The sequence below is a fragment of the Eucyclogobius newberryi genome, unplaced genomic scaffold (genome assembly GCF_026437365.1).
Source record: "Eucyclogobius newberryi isolate DKJ021-1_F unplaced genomic scaffold, fEucNew1.0.hap1 SCAF_11, whole genome shotgun sequence".
NCBI lineage: Eukaryota > Metazoa > Chordata > Actinopteri > Gobiiformes > Gobiidae > Eucyclogobius > Eucyclogobius newberryi.
Window position 1 is genome coordinate 37,445,264 of NW_027315735.1, and position 15,462 is coordinate 37,460,725.

General features: G+C 45.3%; 2 protein-coding genes across 4 annotated transcripts in view; both read left to right on the top strand.

Moving 5' to 3' along the window:
* Nucleotides 1–6,679, top strand: part of LOC140347521 (E3 ubiquitin-protein ligase RNF182) — a 28,824-nt gene extending 22,145 nt beyond the window's left edge. Inside the window, exons 5-6 of the mRNA XM_072434008.1 lie at nucleotides 1,978–2,150; nucleotides 6,446–6,679. Coding sequence (XP_072290109.1) covers nucleotides 1,978–2,150; nucleotides 6,446–6,640 — 368 coding nt within the window. The 3' untranslated portion in view covers nucleotides 6,641–6,679. The remainder of the gene's footprint in view (nucleotides 1–1,977; nucleotides 2,151–6,445) is intronic.
* Nucleotides 1–15,462, top strand: part of khk (ketohexokinase) — a 298,699-nt gene that overhangs the window by 117,928 nt on the left and 165,309 nt on the right. The window lies entirely within an intron of this gene.

Sequence of the window (15,462 nt, forward strand, 5' to 3'; positions counted from 1 at the left end):
GGTCTAAGCCTGGTCTTGTTTCTGGTCCTGGTCCTGGTCTAAGCCTGGTCTTGTTTCTGGTCCTGGTCCTGGTCTAAGCCTGGTCTTGTTTCTGGTCCTGGTCCTGGTCTAAGCCTGGTCTTGTTTCTGGTCCTGGTCCTGGTCTAAGCCTGGTCTTGTTTCTGGTGCTGGTCCTGGTCTAAACCTGGTCTTGTTTCTGGTCCTGGTCTAAACCTGGTCTTGTTTCTGGTCCTGGTCTAAACCTGGTCTTGTTTCTGGTCCTGGTCCTGGTCTAAGCCTGGTCTTGTTTCTGGTGCTGGTCCTGGTCTAAACCTGGTCTTGTTTCTGGTGCTGGTCCTGGTCTAAACCTGGTCTTGTTTCTGGTCCTGGTCTAAACCTGGTCTTGTTTCTGGTCCTGGTCTAAGCCTGGTCTTGTTTCTGGTGCTGGTCCTGGTCTAAACCTGGTCTTGTTTCTGGTGCTGGTCCTGGTCTAAGCCTGGTCTTGTTTCTGGTCCTGGTCCTGGTCTAAACCTGGCCTTGTTTCTGGTCCTGGTCCTGGTCTAAACCTGGTCTTGTTTCTGGTCCTGGTCCTGGTCTAAACCTGGTCTTGTTTCTGGTGCTGGTCCTGGTCTAAACCTGGTCTTGTTTCTGGTGCTGGTCCTGGTCTAAACCTGGTCTTGTTTCTGGTCCTGGTCCTGGTCTAAACCTGGTCTTGTTTCTGGTGCTGGTCCTGGTCTAAACCTGGTCTTGTTTCTGGTGCTGGTCCTGGTCTAAACCTGGTCTTGTTTCTGGTCCTGGTCTAAACCTGGTCTTGTTTCTGGTCCTGGTCTAAGCCTGGTCTTGTTTCTGGTGCTGGTCCTGGTCTAAACCTGGTCTTGTTTCTGGTGCTGGTCCTGGTCTAAGCCTGGTCTTGTTTCTGGTCCTGGTCCTGGTCTAAACCTGGCCTTGTTTCTGGTCCTGGTCCTGGTCTAAACCTGGTCTTGTTTCTGGTCCTGGTCCTGGTCTAAACCTGGTCTTGTTTCTGGTCCTGGTCCTGGTCTAAACCTGGTCTTGTTTCTGGTGCTGGTCCTGGTCTAAACCTGGTCTTGTTTCTGGTGCTGGTCCTGGTCTAAACCTGGTCTTGTTTCTGGTCCTGGTCCTGGTCTAAACCTGGTCTTGTTTCTGGTGCTGGTCCTGGTCTAAACCTGGTCTTGTTTCTGGTGCTGGTCCTGGTCTAAGCCTGGTCTTGTTTCTGGTCCTGGTCCTGGTCTAAGCCTGGTCTTGTTTCTGGTGCTGGTCCTGGTCTAAACCTGGTCTTGTTTCTGGTCCTGGTCTAAGCCTGGTCTTGTTTCTGGTCCTGGTCCTGGTCTAAACCTGGTCTTGTTTCTGGTGCTGGTCCTGGTCTAAACCTGGTCTTGTTTCTGGTCCTGGTCCTGGTCTAAGCCTGGTCTTGTTTCTGGTCCTGGTCCTGGTCTAAGCCTGGTCTTGTTTCTGGTCCTGGTCCTGGTCTAAGCCTGGTCTTGTTTCTGGTGCTGGTCCTGGTCTAAACCTGGTCTTGTTTCTGGTCCTGGTCTAAGCCTGGTCTTGTTTCTGGTCCTGGTCCTGGTCTAAGCCTGGTCTTGTTTCTGGTCCTGGTCCTGGTCTAAGCCTGGTCTTGTTTCTGGTCCTGGTCCTGGTCTAAGCCTGGTCTTGTTTCTGGTCCTGGTCCTGGTCTAAGCCTGGTCTTGTTTCTGGTGCTGGTCCTGGTCTAAACCTGGTCTTGTTTCTGGTCCTGGTCTAAACCTGGTCTTGTTTCTGGTCCTGGTCTAAACCTGGTCTTGTTTCTGGTCCTGGTCCTGGTCTAAGCCTGGTCTTGTTTCTGGTGCTGGTCCTGGTCTAAACCTGGTCTTGTTTCTGGTGCTGGTCCTGGTCTAAACCTGGTCTTGTTTCTGGTGCTGGTCCTGGTCTAAACCTGGTCTTGTTTCTGGTGCTGGTCCTGGTCTAAACCTGGTCTTGTTTCTGGTGCTGGTCCTGGTCTAGACTCGGACTGTCTGCTCATCTCGGTGCTGGAGGTCCCTGAAGACTCGAGCTCGTCACTGAGCATGCTCAGTGCTGTGTGCCGACCTCCAGGCTCCGCCCACTCGTATCTGCCAAAGAGCCAGAGCTGGACGAGCCGCAGTGTGCCGCGCTGCCTGCTGGGGGCGCTCTGCATGGTACGTATCAGTCGCATGAAAACACGTATTTCAGACAAATGTTTGGTCTCCAGTTTGAGTTAGTCAAGTTTATAATGTGACACGGCTGTTGCCTAGAAACCAGACTGTAAACAAGGGCCAAAACTCATCCAATTTACTTCATCTTTGGGGCACCAGCAGTTTGGTTGTTTGTTGTGTGTAAATTGTCTCTGGTTCATTCTAAGAACGTGTCGTTTAAGTCCTCTACTGATCTTCTTTGTTCTCCTCAGGTCTACTTCTCCTCTCTGATCTTCTTTGTTCTTATCAGGTCTTCTTCTCCTCTCTGATCTTCTTTGTTCTCCTCTCTGATCTTCTTTGTTCTTATCAGGTCTTCTTCTCCTCTCTGATCTTCTTTGTTCTCCTATCTGATCTTCTTTGTTCTCCTCAGGTCTACCTCTCCTCTCTGATCTTCTTTGTTCTCCTCAGGTCTAACTCTCCTCTCTGATCTTCTTTGTTCTCCTCTCTGATCTTCTTTGTTCTCCTCAGGTCTACTTCTCCTCTCTGATCTTCTTTGTTCTCCTCTCTGATCTTCTTTGTTCCCCTCAGCTCTACTTCTCCTCTGATTTTCTTTGTTCTCCTGTCAGATCTTCTTTGTTCTCCTCAGGTCTACTTCTCCTCTCTGATCTTCTTTGTTCTCCTCTCTGATCTTCTTTGTTCTCTTCTTTGTTCTCCTCTCTGATCTTCTTTGTTCTCCTCAGCTCTACTTCTCATCTGATCTTCTTTGTTCTCCTCTCTGATCTTCTTTGTTCTCCTCAGGTCTACTTCTCCTCTGATCTTCTTTGTTCTCCTCTCTGATCTTCTTTGTTCTCCTCAGGTCTACTTCTCCTCTCTGATCTTCTTTGTTCTCCTCTCTGATCTTCTTTGTTCTCTTCTTTGTTCTCATCTCTGATCTTCTTTGTTCTCATCTCTGATCTTCTTTGTTCTCCTCTCTGATCTTCTTTATTCTCCTCTCTGATCTTCTTTGTTCTCTTATTTTTTCTCCTCTCTGATCTTCTTTGTTCTCCTCAGGTCTACTTCTCCTCTCTGATCTTCTTTGTTCTCTTCTTTGTTCTCCTCTCTGATCTTCTATGTTCTCCTCAGGTCTACTTCTCCTCTCTGATCTTCTTTGTTCTCTTCTTTGTTCTCCTCTCTGATCTTCTATGTTCTCCTCAGGTCTACTTCTCCTCTCTGATCTTCTTTGTTCTCTTCTTTGTTCTCCTCTCTGATCTTCTTTGTTCTCCTCAGGTCTACTTCTCCTCTGATCTTCTTTGTTCTCCTCTCTGATCTTCTTTGTTCTCCTCTCTGATCTTCTTTGTTCTCTTCTTTGTTCTCCTCTCTAATCTTCTTTGTTCTCCTCAGGTCTACTTCTCCTCTCTGATCTTCTTTGTTCTCTTCTTTGTTCTCCTCTCTGATCTTCTATGTTCTCCTCAGGTCTACTTCTCCTCTCTGATCTTCTTTGTTCTCTTCTTTGTTCTCCTCTCTGATCTTCTATGTTCTCCTCAGGTCTACTTCTCCTCTCTGATCTTCTTTTTTCTCCTCTCTGATCTTCTTTGTTCTCTTCTTTGTTCTCATCTCTGATCTTCTTTGTTCTCCTCTCTGATCTTCTTTGTTCTCCTCTCTGATCTTCTTTGTTCTCCTCTCTGATCTTCTTTGTTCTCTTCTTTGTTCTCCTCTCTGATCTTCTTTGTTCTCCTCAGGTCTACTTCTTCTCTCTGATCTTCTTTGTTCTCTTCTTTGTTCTCCTCTCTGATCTTCTATGTTCTCCTCAGGTCTACTTCTCCTCTCTGATCTTCTTTGTTCTCTTCTTTGTTCTCCTCTCTGATCTTCTATGTTCTCCTCAGGTCTACTTCTCCTCTCTGATCTTCTTTGTTCTCTTCTTTGTTCTCCTCTCTGATCTTCTTTGTTCTCCTCAGGTCTACTTCTCCTCTCTGATCTTCTTTGTTCTCTTCTTTGTTCTCATCTCTGATCTTCTTTGTTCTCATCTCTGATCTTCTTTGTTCTCCTCTCTTATCTTCTTTGTTCTCCTCTCTGATCTTCTTTGTTCTCCTCAGGTCTACTTCTCCTCTCTGATCTTCTTTGTTCTCTTCTTTGTTCTCCTCTCTGATCTTCTTTGTTCTCCTCAGCTCTACTTCTCCTCTCTGATCTTCTTTGTTCTCTTCTTTGTTCTCCTCTCTGATCTTCTTTGTTCTCCTCAGGTCTACTTCTTCTCTCTGATCTTCTTTGTTCTCTTCTTTGTTCTCCTCTCTGATCTTCTTTGTTCTCCTCAGCTCTACTTCTCCTCTCTGATCTTCTTTGTTCTCCTCTCTGATCTTCTTTGTTCTCCTCAGGTCTACTTCTCCTCTCTGATCTTCTTTGTTCTCCTCAGGTCTACTTCTCCTCTCTGATCTTCTTTGTTCTCTTCTTTGTTCTCCTCTCTGATCTTCTTTGTTCTCCTCAGGTCTACTTCTCCTCTCTGATCTTCTTTGTTCTCTTCTTTGTTCTCCTCTCTGATCTTCTTTGTTCTCCTCAGCTCTACTTCTCCTCTCTGATCTTCTTTGTTCTCCTCTCTGATCTTCTTTGTTCTCCTCAGGTCTACTTCTCCTCTCTGATCTTCTTTGTTCTCCTCTCTGATCTTCTTTGTTCTCCTCAGCTCTACTTCTCCTCTCTGATCTTCTTTGTTCTCCTCTCTGATCTTCTTTTTTCTCCTCAGGTCTACTTCTCCTCTCTGATCTTCTTTGTTCTCTTCTTTGTTCTCCTCTCTGATCTTCTTTGTTCTCCTCAGCTCTACTTCTCCTCTCTGATCTTCTTTGTTCTCTTCTTTGTTCTCCTCTCTGATCTTCTTTGTTCTCTTCTTTGTTCTCCTCTCTGATCTTCTTTGTTCTCCTCAGCTCTACTTCTCCTCTCTGATCTTCTTTGTTCTCTTCTTTGTTCTCCTCTCTGATCTTCTTTGTTCTCCTCAGCTCTACTTCTCCTCTCTGATCTTCTTTGTTCTCCTCTCTGATCTTCTTTGTTCTCCTCAGGTCTACTTCTCCTCTCTGATCTTCTTTGTTCTCTTCTTTGTTCTCCTCTCTGATCTTCTATGTTCTCCTCAGGTCTACTTCTCCTCTCTGATCTTCTTTGTTCTCTTCTTTGTTCTCCTCTCTGATCTTCTATGTTCTCCTCAGGTCTACTTCTCCTCTCTGATCTTCTTTGTTCTCTTCTTTGTTCTCCTCTCTGATCTTCTTTGTTCTCCTCAGGTCTACTTCTCCTCTCTGATCTTCTTTGTTCTCTTCTTTGTTCTCATCTCTGATCTTCTTTGTTCTCATCTCTGATCTTCTTTGTTCTCCTCTCTTATCTTCTTTGTTCTCCTCTCTGATCTTCTTTGTTCTCCTCAGGTCTACTTCTCCTCTCTGATCTTCTTTGTTCTCTTCTTTGTTCTCCTCTCTGATCTTCTTTGTTCTCCTCAGCTCTACTTCTCCTCTCTGATCTTCTTTGTTCTCTTCTTTGTTCTCCTCTCTGATCTTCTTTGTTCTCCTCAGGTCTACTTCTCCTCTCTGATCTTCTTTGTTCTCTTCTTTGTTCTCCTCTCTGATCTTCTTTGTTCTCCTCAGCTCTACTTCTCCTCTCTGATCTTCTTTGTTCTCCTCTCTGATCTTCTTTGTTCTCCTCAGGTCTACTTCTCCTCTCTGATCTTCTTTGTTCTCCTCAGGTCTACTTCTCCTCTCTGATCTTCTTTGTTCTCTTTGTTCTCCTCTCTGATCTTCTTTGTTCTCCTCAGGTCTACTTCTCCTCTCTGATCTTCTTTGTTCTCTTCTTTGTTCTCCTCTCTGATCTTCTTTGTTCTCCTCAGCTCTACTTCTCCTCTCTGATCTTCTTTGTTCTCCTCTCTGATCTTCTTTGTTCTCCTCAGGTCTACTTCTCCTCTCTGATCTTCTTTGTTCTCCTCTCTGATCTTCTTTGTTCTCCTCAGCTCTACTTCTCCTCTCTGATCTTCTTTGTTCTCCTCTCTGATCTTCTTTTTTCTCCTCAGGTCTACTTCTCCTCTCTGATCTTCTTTGTTCTCTTCTTTGTTCTCCTCTCTGATCTTCTTTGTTCTCCTCAGCTCTACTTCTCCTCTCTGATCTTCTTTGTTCTCTTCTTTGTTCTCCTCTCTGATCTTCTTTGTTCTCTTCTTTGTTCTCCTCTCTGATCTTCTTTGTTCTCCTCAGCTCTACTTCTCCTCTCTGATCTTCTTTGTTCTCTTCTTTGTTCTCCTCTCTGATCTTCTTTGTTCTCCTCAGCTCTACTTCTCCTCTCTGATCTTCTTTGTTCTCCTCTCTGATCTTCTTTGTTCTCCTCAGGTCTACTTCTCCTCTCTTCCTCTGGGCATATACCTGTTGATGACGGCTCGTTTGTGGCTGGGCGTGGCCCTCGTTAGCCTCGTCCCTCTCACTCTTCTCGCTCTCGTCTTGTACGGCTTTTGTCAGTGTCTGATTCAGGAAACGGTGGACGCCGCCCACAGACTCCAACATGGCCGCCGCACGCCGTCTCCGTGACGATGGGGAGGCGCCATCTCCGGGGAAGCGGCTCGTACTCTGCAACTGAAATGTACTTTAATACGAGTCACAGTTTCACTTTGACGCCTCGTGACCAGGAGGTTTGTGGTTCACACTGTGTTATGGTCAAAGGAAGAAGTACTCAGTTACTTTTACTTGAGTAACTTTTTCAATAAACTGTACTTATTGGAGTAACTTTCTGACACTTTTACTTGAGTAATATTTGTACTGCAGTAACAGTCTCTTACTTGAGTAATATTTGTACTGCAGTAACTCTTGAGTAATATTTGTACTGCAGTAACAGTCTCTTACTTGAGTAATATTTGTACTGCAGTAACTCTTGAGTAATATTTGTACTGCAGTAACTATCTCACTTGACTAATATTTGTACTGCAGTAAGTCTCTTACCTGAGTAATATTTGTACTGCAGTAAGTCTTGAGTAATATTTGTACTGCAGTAACAGTCTTACTTGACTAATATTTGTACTGCAGTAACTCTCTTACCTGAGTAATATTTGTACTGCAGTAATTCTTGACTAATATTTGTACTGCAGTAACTCTTGACTAATAGCTGTACTGCAATAACTCTCTTACCTGAATAATATTTGTACTGCAGTAACTCTTGAGTAATATTGTGAGTGAAAGGACAGAAGGAGGGTGTAAGGACAGAAGGAGGGTGAAAGGACAGAAGGAGGGTGTAAGGACAGAAGGAGGGTGAAAGGACAGAAGGAGGGTGAAAGGACAGAAGGAGGGTGAAAGGACAGAAGGAGGATGAAAGGACAGAAGGAGGGTGAAAGGACAGAAGGAGGGTGAAAGGACAGAAGGAGGGTGAAAGGACAGAAGGAGGATGAAAGGACAGAAGGAGGGTGAAAGGACAGAAGGAGGGTGGAAGGACAGAAGGAGGGTGAAAGGACAGAAGGAGGGTGAAAGGACAGAAGGAGGGTGAAAGGACAGAAGGATGGTAAAAGGACAGAAGGAGGGTGAAAGGACAGAAGGAGGGTGAAAGGACAGAAGGAGGGTGTAAGGACAGAAGGATGGTAAAAGGACAGAAGGAGGGTGAAAGGACCGAAGGAGGGTGAAAGGACAGAAGGAGGGTGAAAGGACAGAAGGAGGGTGTAAGGACAGAAGGAGGGTGAAAGGACAGAAGGAGGGTGAAAGGACAGAAGGAGGGTGTAAGGACAGAAGGATGGTATAAGGACAGAAGGAGGGTGAAAGGACAGAAGGAGGGTGAAAGGACAGAAGGAGGGTGAAAGGACAGAAGGAGGGTGTAAGGACAGAAGGAGGGTGAAAGGACAGAAGGAGGGTGTAAGGACAGAAGGAGGGTGAAAGGACAGAAGGAGGATGAAAGGACAGAAGGAGGGTGAAAGGACAGAAGGAGGGTGAAAGGACAGAAGGAGGGTGAAAGGACAGAAGGAGGGACAGAAGGAGGGTGAAAGGACAGAAGGAGGGTGTAAGGACAGAAGGAGGGTGAAAGGACAGAAGGAGGGTGAAAGGACAGAAGGAGGGTGAAAGGACAGAAGGAGGGTGAAAGGACATAAGGAGGGTGAAAGGACAGAAGGAGGGTGTAAGGACAGAAGGATGGTAAAAGGACAGAAGGAGGGTGAAAGGACAGAAGGAGGGTGTAAGGACAGAAGGAGGGTGAAAGGACAGAAGGAGGGTGAAAGGACAGAAGGAGGGTGAAAGGACAGAAGGAGGGTGTAAGGACAGAAGGATGGTATAAGGACAGAAGGAGGGTGAAAGGACAGAAGGAGGGTGAAAGGACAGAAGGAGGGTGAAAGGACAGAAGGAGGGTGTAAGGACAGAAGGAGGGTGAAAGGACAGAAGGAGGATGAAAGGACAGAAGGATGGTAAAAGGACAGAAGGAGGGTGAAAGGACAGAAGGAGGGTGAAAGGACAGAAGGAGGGTGAAAGGACAGAAGGAGGGTGTAAGGACAGAAGGAGGGTGTAAGGACAGAAGGAGGGTGAAAGGACAGAAGGAGGGTGAAAGGACATAAGGCGGGTGAAAGGACAGAAGGAGGGTGTAAGGACAGAAGGATGGTAAAAGGACAGAAGGAGGGTGAAAGGACAGAAGGAGGGTGAAAGGACAGAAGGAGGATGAAAGGACAGAAGGATGGTAAAAGGACAGAAGGAGGGTGAAAGGACAGAAGGATGGTGAAAGGACAGAAGGAGGGTGAAAGGACAGAAGGAGGGTGAAAGGACAGAAGGATGGTAAAAGGACAGAAGGAGGGTGAAAGGACAGAAGGAGGGTGAAAGGACAGAAGGAGGGTGAAAGGACAGAAGGAGGGTGTAAGGACAGAAGGATGGTAAAAGGACAGAAGGAGGGTGAAAGGACAGAAGGAGGGTGAAAGGACAGAAGGAGGGTGAAAGGACAGAAGGAGGGTGTAAGGACAGAAGGAGGGTGAAAGGACAGAAGGAGGGTGAAAGGACAGAAGGAGGGTGAAAGGACAGAAGGAGGGTGTATGGACAGAAGGAGGGTGAAAGGACAGAAGGAGGGTGTAAGGACAGAAGGAGGGTGAAAGGACAGAAGGAGGGTGTAAGGACAGAAGGATGGTAAAAGGACAGAAGGAGGGTGAAAGGACAGAAGGAGGGTGAAAGGACAGAAGGAGGGTGAAAGGACAGAAGGAGGGTGTAAGGACAGAAGGAGGGTGAAAGGACAGAAGGAGGGTGAAAGGACAGAAGGAGGGTGAAAGGACAGAAGGAGGGTGTAAGGACAGAAGGAGGGTGAAAGGACAGAAGGAGGGTGTAAGGACAGAAGGAGGGTGAAAGGACAGAAGGAGGATGAAAGGACAGAAGGATGGTAAAAGGACAGAAGGAGGGTGAAAGGACAGAAGGAGGGTGAAAGGACAGAAGGAGGGTGAAAGGACAGAAGGAGGGTGTAAGGACAGAAGGAGGGTGTAAGGACAGAAGGAGGGTGAAAGGACAGAAGGAGGGTGTAAGGACAGAAGGAGGGTGAAAGGACAGAAGGAGGGTGAAAGGACAGAAGGAGGGTGAAAGGACAGAAGGAGGGTGAAAGGACATAAGGAGGGTGAAAGGACAGAAGGAGGGTGTAAGGACAGAAGGATGGTAAAAGGACAGAAGGAGGGTGAAAGGACAGAAGGAGGGTGTAAGGACAGAAGGAGGGTGAAAGGACAGAAGGAGGGTGAAAGGACAGAAGGAGGGTGAAAGGACAGAAGGAGGGTGTAAGGACAGAAGGATGGTATAAGGACAGAAGGAGGGTGAAAGGACAGAAGGAGGGTGAAAGGACAGAAGGAGGGTGAAAGGACAGAAGGAGGGTGTAAGGACAGAAGGAGGGTGAAAGGACAGAAGGAGGATGAAAGGACAGAAGGATGGTAAAAGGACAGAAGGAGGGTGAAAGGACAGAAGGAGGGTGAAAGGACAGAAGGAGGGTGAAAGGACAGAAGGAGGGTGTAAGGACAGAAGGAGGGTGTAAGGACAGAAGGAGGGTGAAAGGACAGAAGGAGGGTGAAAGGACATAAGGCGGGTGAAAGGACAGAAGGAGGGTGTAAGGACAGAAGGATGGTAAAAGGACAGAAGGAGGGTGAAAGGACAGAAGGAGGGTGTAAGGACAGAAGGAGGGTGAAAGGACAGAAGGAGGGTGTAAGGACAGAAGGAGGGTGAAAGGACAGAAGGAGGGTGAAAGGACAGAAGGAGGGTAAAAGGACAGAAGGAGGATGAAAGGACAGAAGGATGGTAAAAGGACAGAAGGAGGGTGAAAGGACAGAAGGAGGGTGAAAGGACAGAAGGAGGGTGAAAGGACAGAAGGAGGGTGAAAGGACAGAAGGATGGTAAAAGGACAGAAGGAGGGTGAAAGGACAGAAGGAGGGTGAAAGGACAGAAGGAGGGTGTAAGGACAGAAGGATGGTAAAAGGACAGAAGGAGGGTGAAAGGACAGAAGGAGGGTGAAAGGACAGAAGGAGGGTGAAAGGACAGAAGGAGGGTGAAAGGACAGAAGGAGGGTGTAAGGACAGAAGGAGGGTGAAAGGACAGAAGGAGGGTGAAAGGACAGAAGGAGGGTGTAAGGACAGAAGGATGGTATAAGGACAGAAGGAGGGTGAAAGGACAGAAGGAGGGTGAAAGGACAGAAGGAGGGTGAAAGGACAGAAGGAGGGTGTAAGGACAGAAGGAGGGTGAAAGGACAGAAGGAGGGTGTAAGGACAGAAGGAGGGTGAAAGGACAGAAGGAGGATGAAAGGACAGAAGGATGGTAAAAGGACAGAAGGAGGGTGAAAGGACAGAAGGAGGGTGAAAGGACAGAAGGAGGGTGAAAGGACAGAAGGAGGGTGAAAGGACAGAAGGAGGGTGTAAGGACAGAAGGAGGGTGTAAGGACAGAAGGAGGGTGAAAGGACAGAAGGAGGGTGAAAGGACAGAAGGAGGGTGAAAGGACAGAAGGAGGGTGAAAGGACAGAAGGAGGGTGAAAGGACATAAGGAGGGTGAAAGGACAGAAGGAGGGTGTAAGGACAGAAGGATGGTAAAAGGACAGAAGGAGGGTGAAAGGACAGAAGGAGGGTGTAAGGACAGAAGGAGGGTGAAAGGACAGAAGGAGGGTGAAAGGACAGAAGGAGGGTGAAAGGACAGAAGGAGGGTGAAAGGACAGAAGGAGGGTGTAAGGACAGAAGGATGGTATAAGGACAGAAGGAGGGTGAAAGGACAGAAGGAGGGTGAAAGGACAGAAGGAGGGTGAAAGGACAGAAGGAGGGTGTAAGGACAGAAGGAGGGTGAAAGGACAGAAGGAGGATGAAAGGACAGAAGGATGGTAAAAGGACAGAAGGAGGGTGAAAGGACAGAAGGAGGGTGAAAGGACAGAAGGAGGGTGAAAGGACAGAAGGAGGGTGTAAGGACAGAAGGAGGGTGTAAGGACAGAAGGAGGGTGAAAGGACAGAAGGAGGGTGAAAGGACAGAAGGAGGGTGAAAGGACAGAAGGAGGGTGAAAGGACATAAGGCGGGTGAAAGGACAGAAGGAGGGTGTAAGGACAGAAGGATGGTAAAAGGACAGAAGGAGGGTGAAAGGACAGAAGGAGGGTGTAAGGACAGAAGGAGGGTGAAAGGACAGAAGGAGGGTGAAAGGACAGAAGGAGGGTGAAAGGACAGAAGGAGGGTGTAAGGACAGAAGGATGGTAAAAGGACAGAAGGAGGGTGAAAGGACAGAAGGAGGGTGTAAGGACAGAAGGAGGGTGAAAGGACAGAAGGAGGGTGAAAGGACAGAAGGAGGGTGTAAGGACAGAAGGATGGTAAAAGGACAGAAGGAGGGTGAAAGGACAGAAGGAGGGTGTAAGGACAGAAGGAGGGTGAAAGGACAGAAGGAGGGTGTAAGGACAGAAGGATGGTAAAAGGACAGAAGGAGGGTGAAAGGACAGAAGGAGGGTGAAAGGACAGAAGGAGGGTGTAAGGACAGAAGGAGGGTGAAAGGACAGAAGGAGGGTGAAAGGACAGAAGGAGGGTGAAAGGACAGAAGGATGGTAAAAGGACAGAAGGAGGGTGAAAGGACAGAAGGAGGGTGAAAGGACAGAAGGAGGGTGTAAGGACAGAAGGATGGTAAAAGGACAGAAGGAGGGTGAAAGGACAGAAGGAGGGTGAAAGGACAGAAGGAGGGTGAAAGGACAGAAGGAGGGTGAAAGGACAGAAGGAGGGTGAAAGGACAGAAGGAGGGTGAAAGGACAGAAGGAGGGTGAAAGGACAGAAGGAGGGTGAAAGGACAGAAGGAGGGTGAAAGGACGGGGGACGTCCGTGTCATGGCCCCTACACCTGCTCCTCATCACCAATCAACGCTCTCAGTGACTCCTCCCGCTCTAATCAGCACCAGGCGGTCGCTTTAAGCCTCAGGCTGATGGTTCAGTCGCTTCAAACCGTCCTGCGACCCACCACCTCCCCTCCTCCTCCTCTGCATTCCCCTCATCCTCAACCTTCTCTACACATCTACCACCACCAGGCTCCAGGCTCCGGGGGGACACACCAGTCTCCAGGCTCCGGGGGGAAGGTATCTAATTCAATCAGATCATGGAGGGCCCATGATGGCTCCGCCTTCCACCGGGGTCTGAGCGCCAAATAAACTTTGCAATAAAGTTCGCTAAAACATCTTTTCTGCTTTTGTGTCTGAGTCTCTCCAGGGTGAAATATTTGTATTGCAGTAACAGTCTCTAACTTGAGTAACATTTGTACTGCAGTAACTCTCTTACCTGAGTAACATTTGTACTGCATTAAGTCTTGAGTAATATTTGTACTGCAGTAACTCTCTTGAGTAATATTTGTACTGCAGTAACAGTCTCTTGAGTAATATTTGTACTGCAGTAACAATCTTACAGGAGTAATATTTGTACTGCAGTAACAGTATTACAGGAGTAATATTTGTACTGCAGTTACAGTATTATAGGAGTAATATTTGTACTGCAGTAACAATATTACAGGAGTATTTGTACTACAGTAACAGTATTACAGGAGTATTTGTACTGCAGTAACAGTATTACAGGAATATTTGTACTGCAGGAGTATTTGTACTGCAGTAACAATATTACAGGAGTATTTGTACTGCAGTAACAGTATTACAGGAGTATTTGTACTGCAGTAACAGTATTACAGGAGTATTTGTACTACAAGAGTATTTGTACTGCAGTAACAGTATTACAGGAGTATTTGTACTGCAGTAACAGTATTACAGGAGTATTTGTACTGCAGTAACAGTATTTGTACTGCAGTAACAGTATTACAGAAGTATTTGTACTGCAGTAGCAGTATTACAGGAGTATTTGTACTGCAGTAGCAGTATTACAGGAGTATTTGTACTGCAGTAACAGTAACAGTATTTGTACTGCAGTAACAGTATTACAGAAGTATTTTTACTGCAGTAACAGTATTACAGAAGTATTTGTACTGCAGTAACAGTATTACAGAAGTATTTGTACTGCAGTAACAGTATTACAGGAGTATTTGTACTGCAGTAACAGTATTACAGAAGTATTTGTACTGCAGTAGCAGTATTACAGGAGTATTTGTACTGCAGTAACAGTAACAGTATTTGTACTGCAGTAACAGTATTACAGAAGTATTTTTACTGCAGTAACAGTATTACAGAAGTATTTGTACTGCAGTAACAGTATTACAGAAGTATTTGTACTGCAGTAACAGTATTACAGGAGTATTTGTACTGCAGTAACAGTATTACAGAAGTATTTGCACTGCAGTAACAGTATTACAGGAGTATGTGTACTGCAGTAACAGTATTACAGAAGTATTTGCACTGCAGTAACAGTATTACAGAAGTATTTGTACTGCAGTAACAGTATTACAGAAGTATTTTTACTGCAGTAACAGTATTACAGGAGTATTTGTACTGCAGTAACAGTATTACAGAAGTATTTGTACTGCAGTAACAGTATTACAGAAGTATTTGTACTGCAGTAACAGTATTACAGAAGTATTTATACTGCAGTAACAGTATTACAGGAGTATTTGTACTGCAGTAACAGTATTACAGAAGTATTTGTACTGCAGTAGCAGTATTACAGGAGTATTTGTACTGCAGTAACAGTATTACAGGAGTATTTGTACTGCAGTAACAGTATTACAGAAGTATTTGTACTGCAGTAACAGTATTACAGGAGTATTTTTACTGCAGTAACAGTATTACAGAAGTATTTGTACTGCAGTAACAGTATTACAGAAGTATTTGTTCTGCAGTAACAGTATTACAGGAGTATTTGTACTGCAGTAACAGTATTACAGAAGTATTTGTACTGCAGTAACAGTATTACAGAAGCATTTTTACTGCAGTAACAGTATTACAGGAGTATTTGTACTGCAGTAACAGTATTACAGAAGTATTTGTACTGCAGTAACAGTATTACAGAAGTATTTGTACTGCAGTAACATTATTACAGAAGTATTTGTACTACAGTAACAGTATTACAGGAGTATTTGTACTGCAGTAACAGTATTACAGGAGTATTTGTACTGCAGTAACAGTATTACAGGAGTATTTGTACTGCAGGAGTATTTGTAATGCAGTAACAGTATTACAGGAGTATTTTTACTGCAGTGACAGTATTACAGGAGTATTTGTACTGCAGTAACAGTATTTGTACTGCAGTAACAGTATTACAGAAGCATTTGTACTTCAGTAACAGTATTACAGAAGTATCTGTACTGCAGTAACAATATTACAGAAGTATTTGTACTTCAGTAACAGTATTACAGGAGTATTTGCACTGCAGTAACAGTATTACAGGAGTATTTGTACTGCAGGAGTATTTGTACTGCAGTAACCATATTACAGGAGTATTTGTACTGCAGTAACAGTATTACAGGAGTATTTGTACTGCAGTAACAGTATTTTTACTGCAGTAACAGTATTACAGGAGTATTTGTACTGCAGTAACAGTATTACAGAAGTATTTTTACTGCAGTAACAGTATTACAGGAGTATTTGTACTGCAGTAACAGTATTACAGAAGTATTTGTACTGCAGTAACAGTATTACAGAAGTATTTGTACTGCAGTAACAGTTTTACAGAAGTATTTGTACTGCAGTAACAGTATTACAGGATTATTTGTACTGCAGTAACAGTATTACAGAAGTATTTGTACTGCAGTAGCAGTATTACAGGAGTATTTGTATTGCAGTAACAGTATTACAGGAGTATTTGTACTGCAGTAACAGTATTACAGAAGTATTTGTACTGCAGTAACAGTATTACAGAAGTATTTATACTGCAGTAACAGTACTACAGGAGTATTTGTACTGCAGTAACAGTATTACAGAAGTATTTGTACTGCAGTAGCAGTATTACAGGAGTATTTGTACTGCAGTAACAGTATTACAGGAGTATTT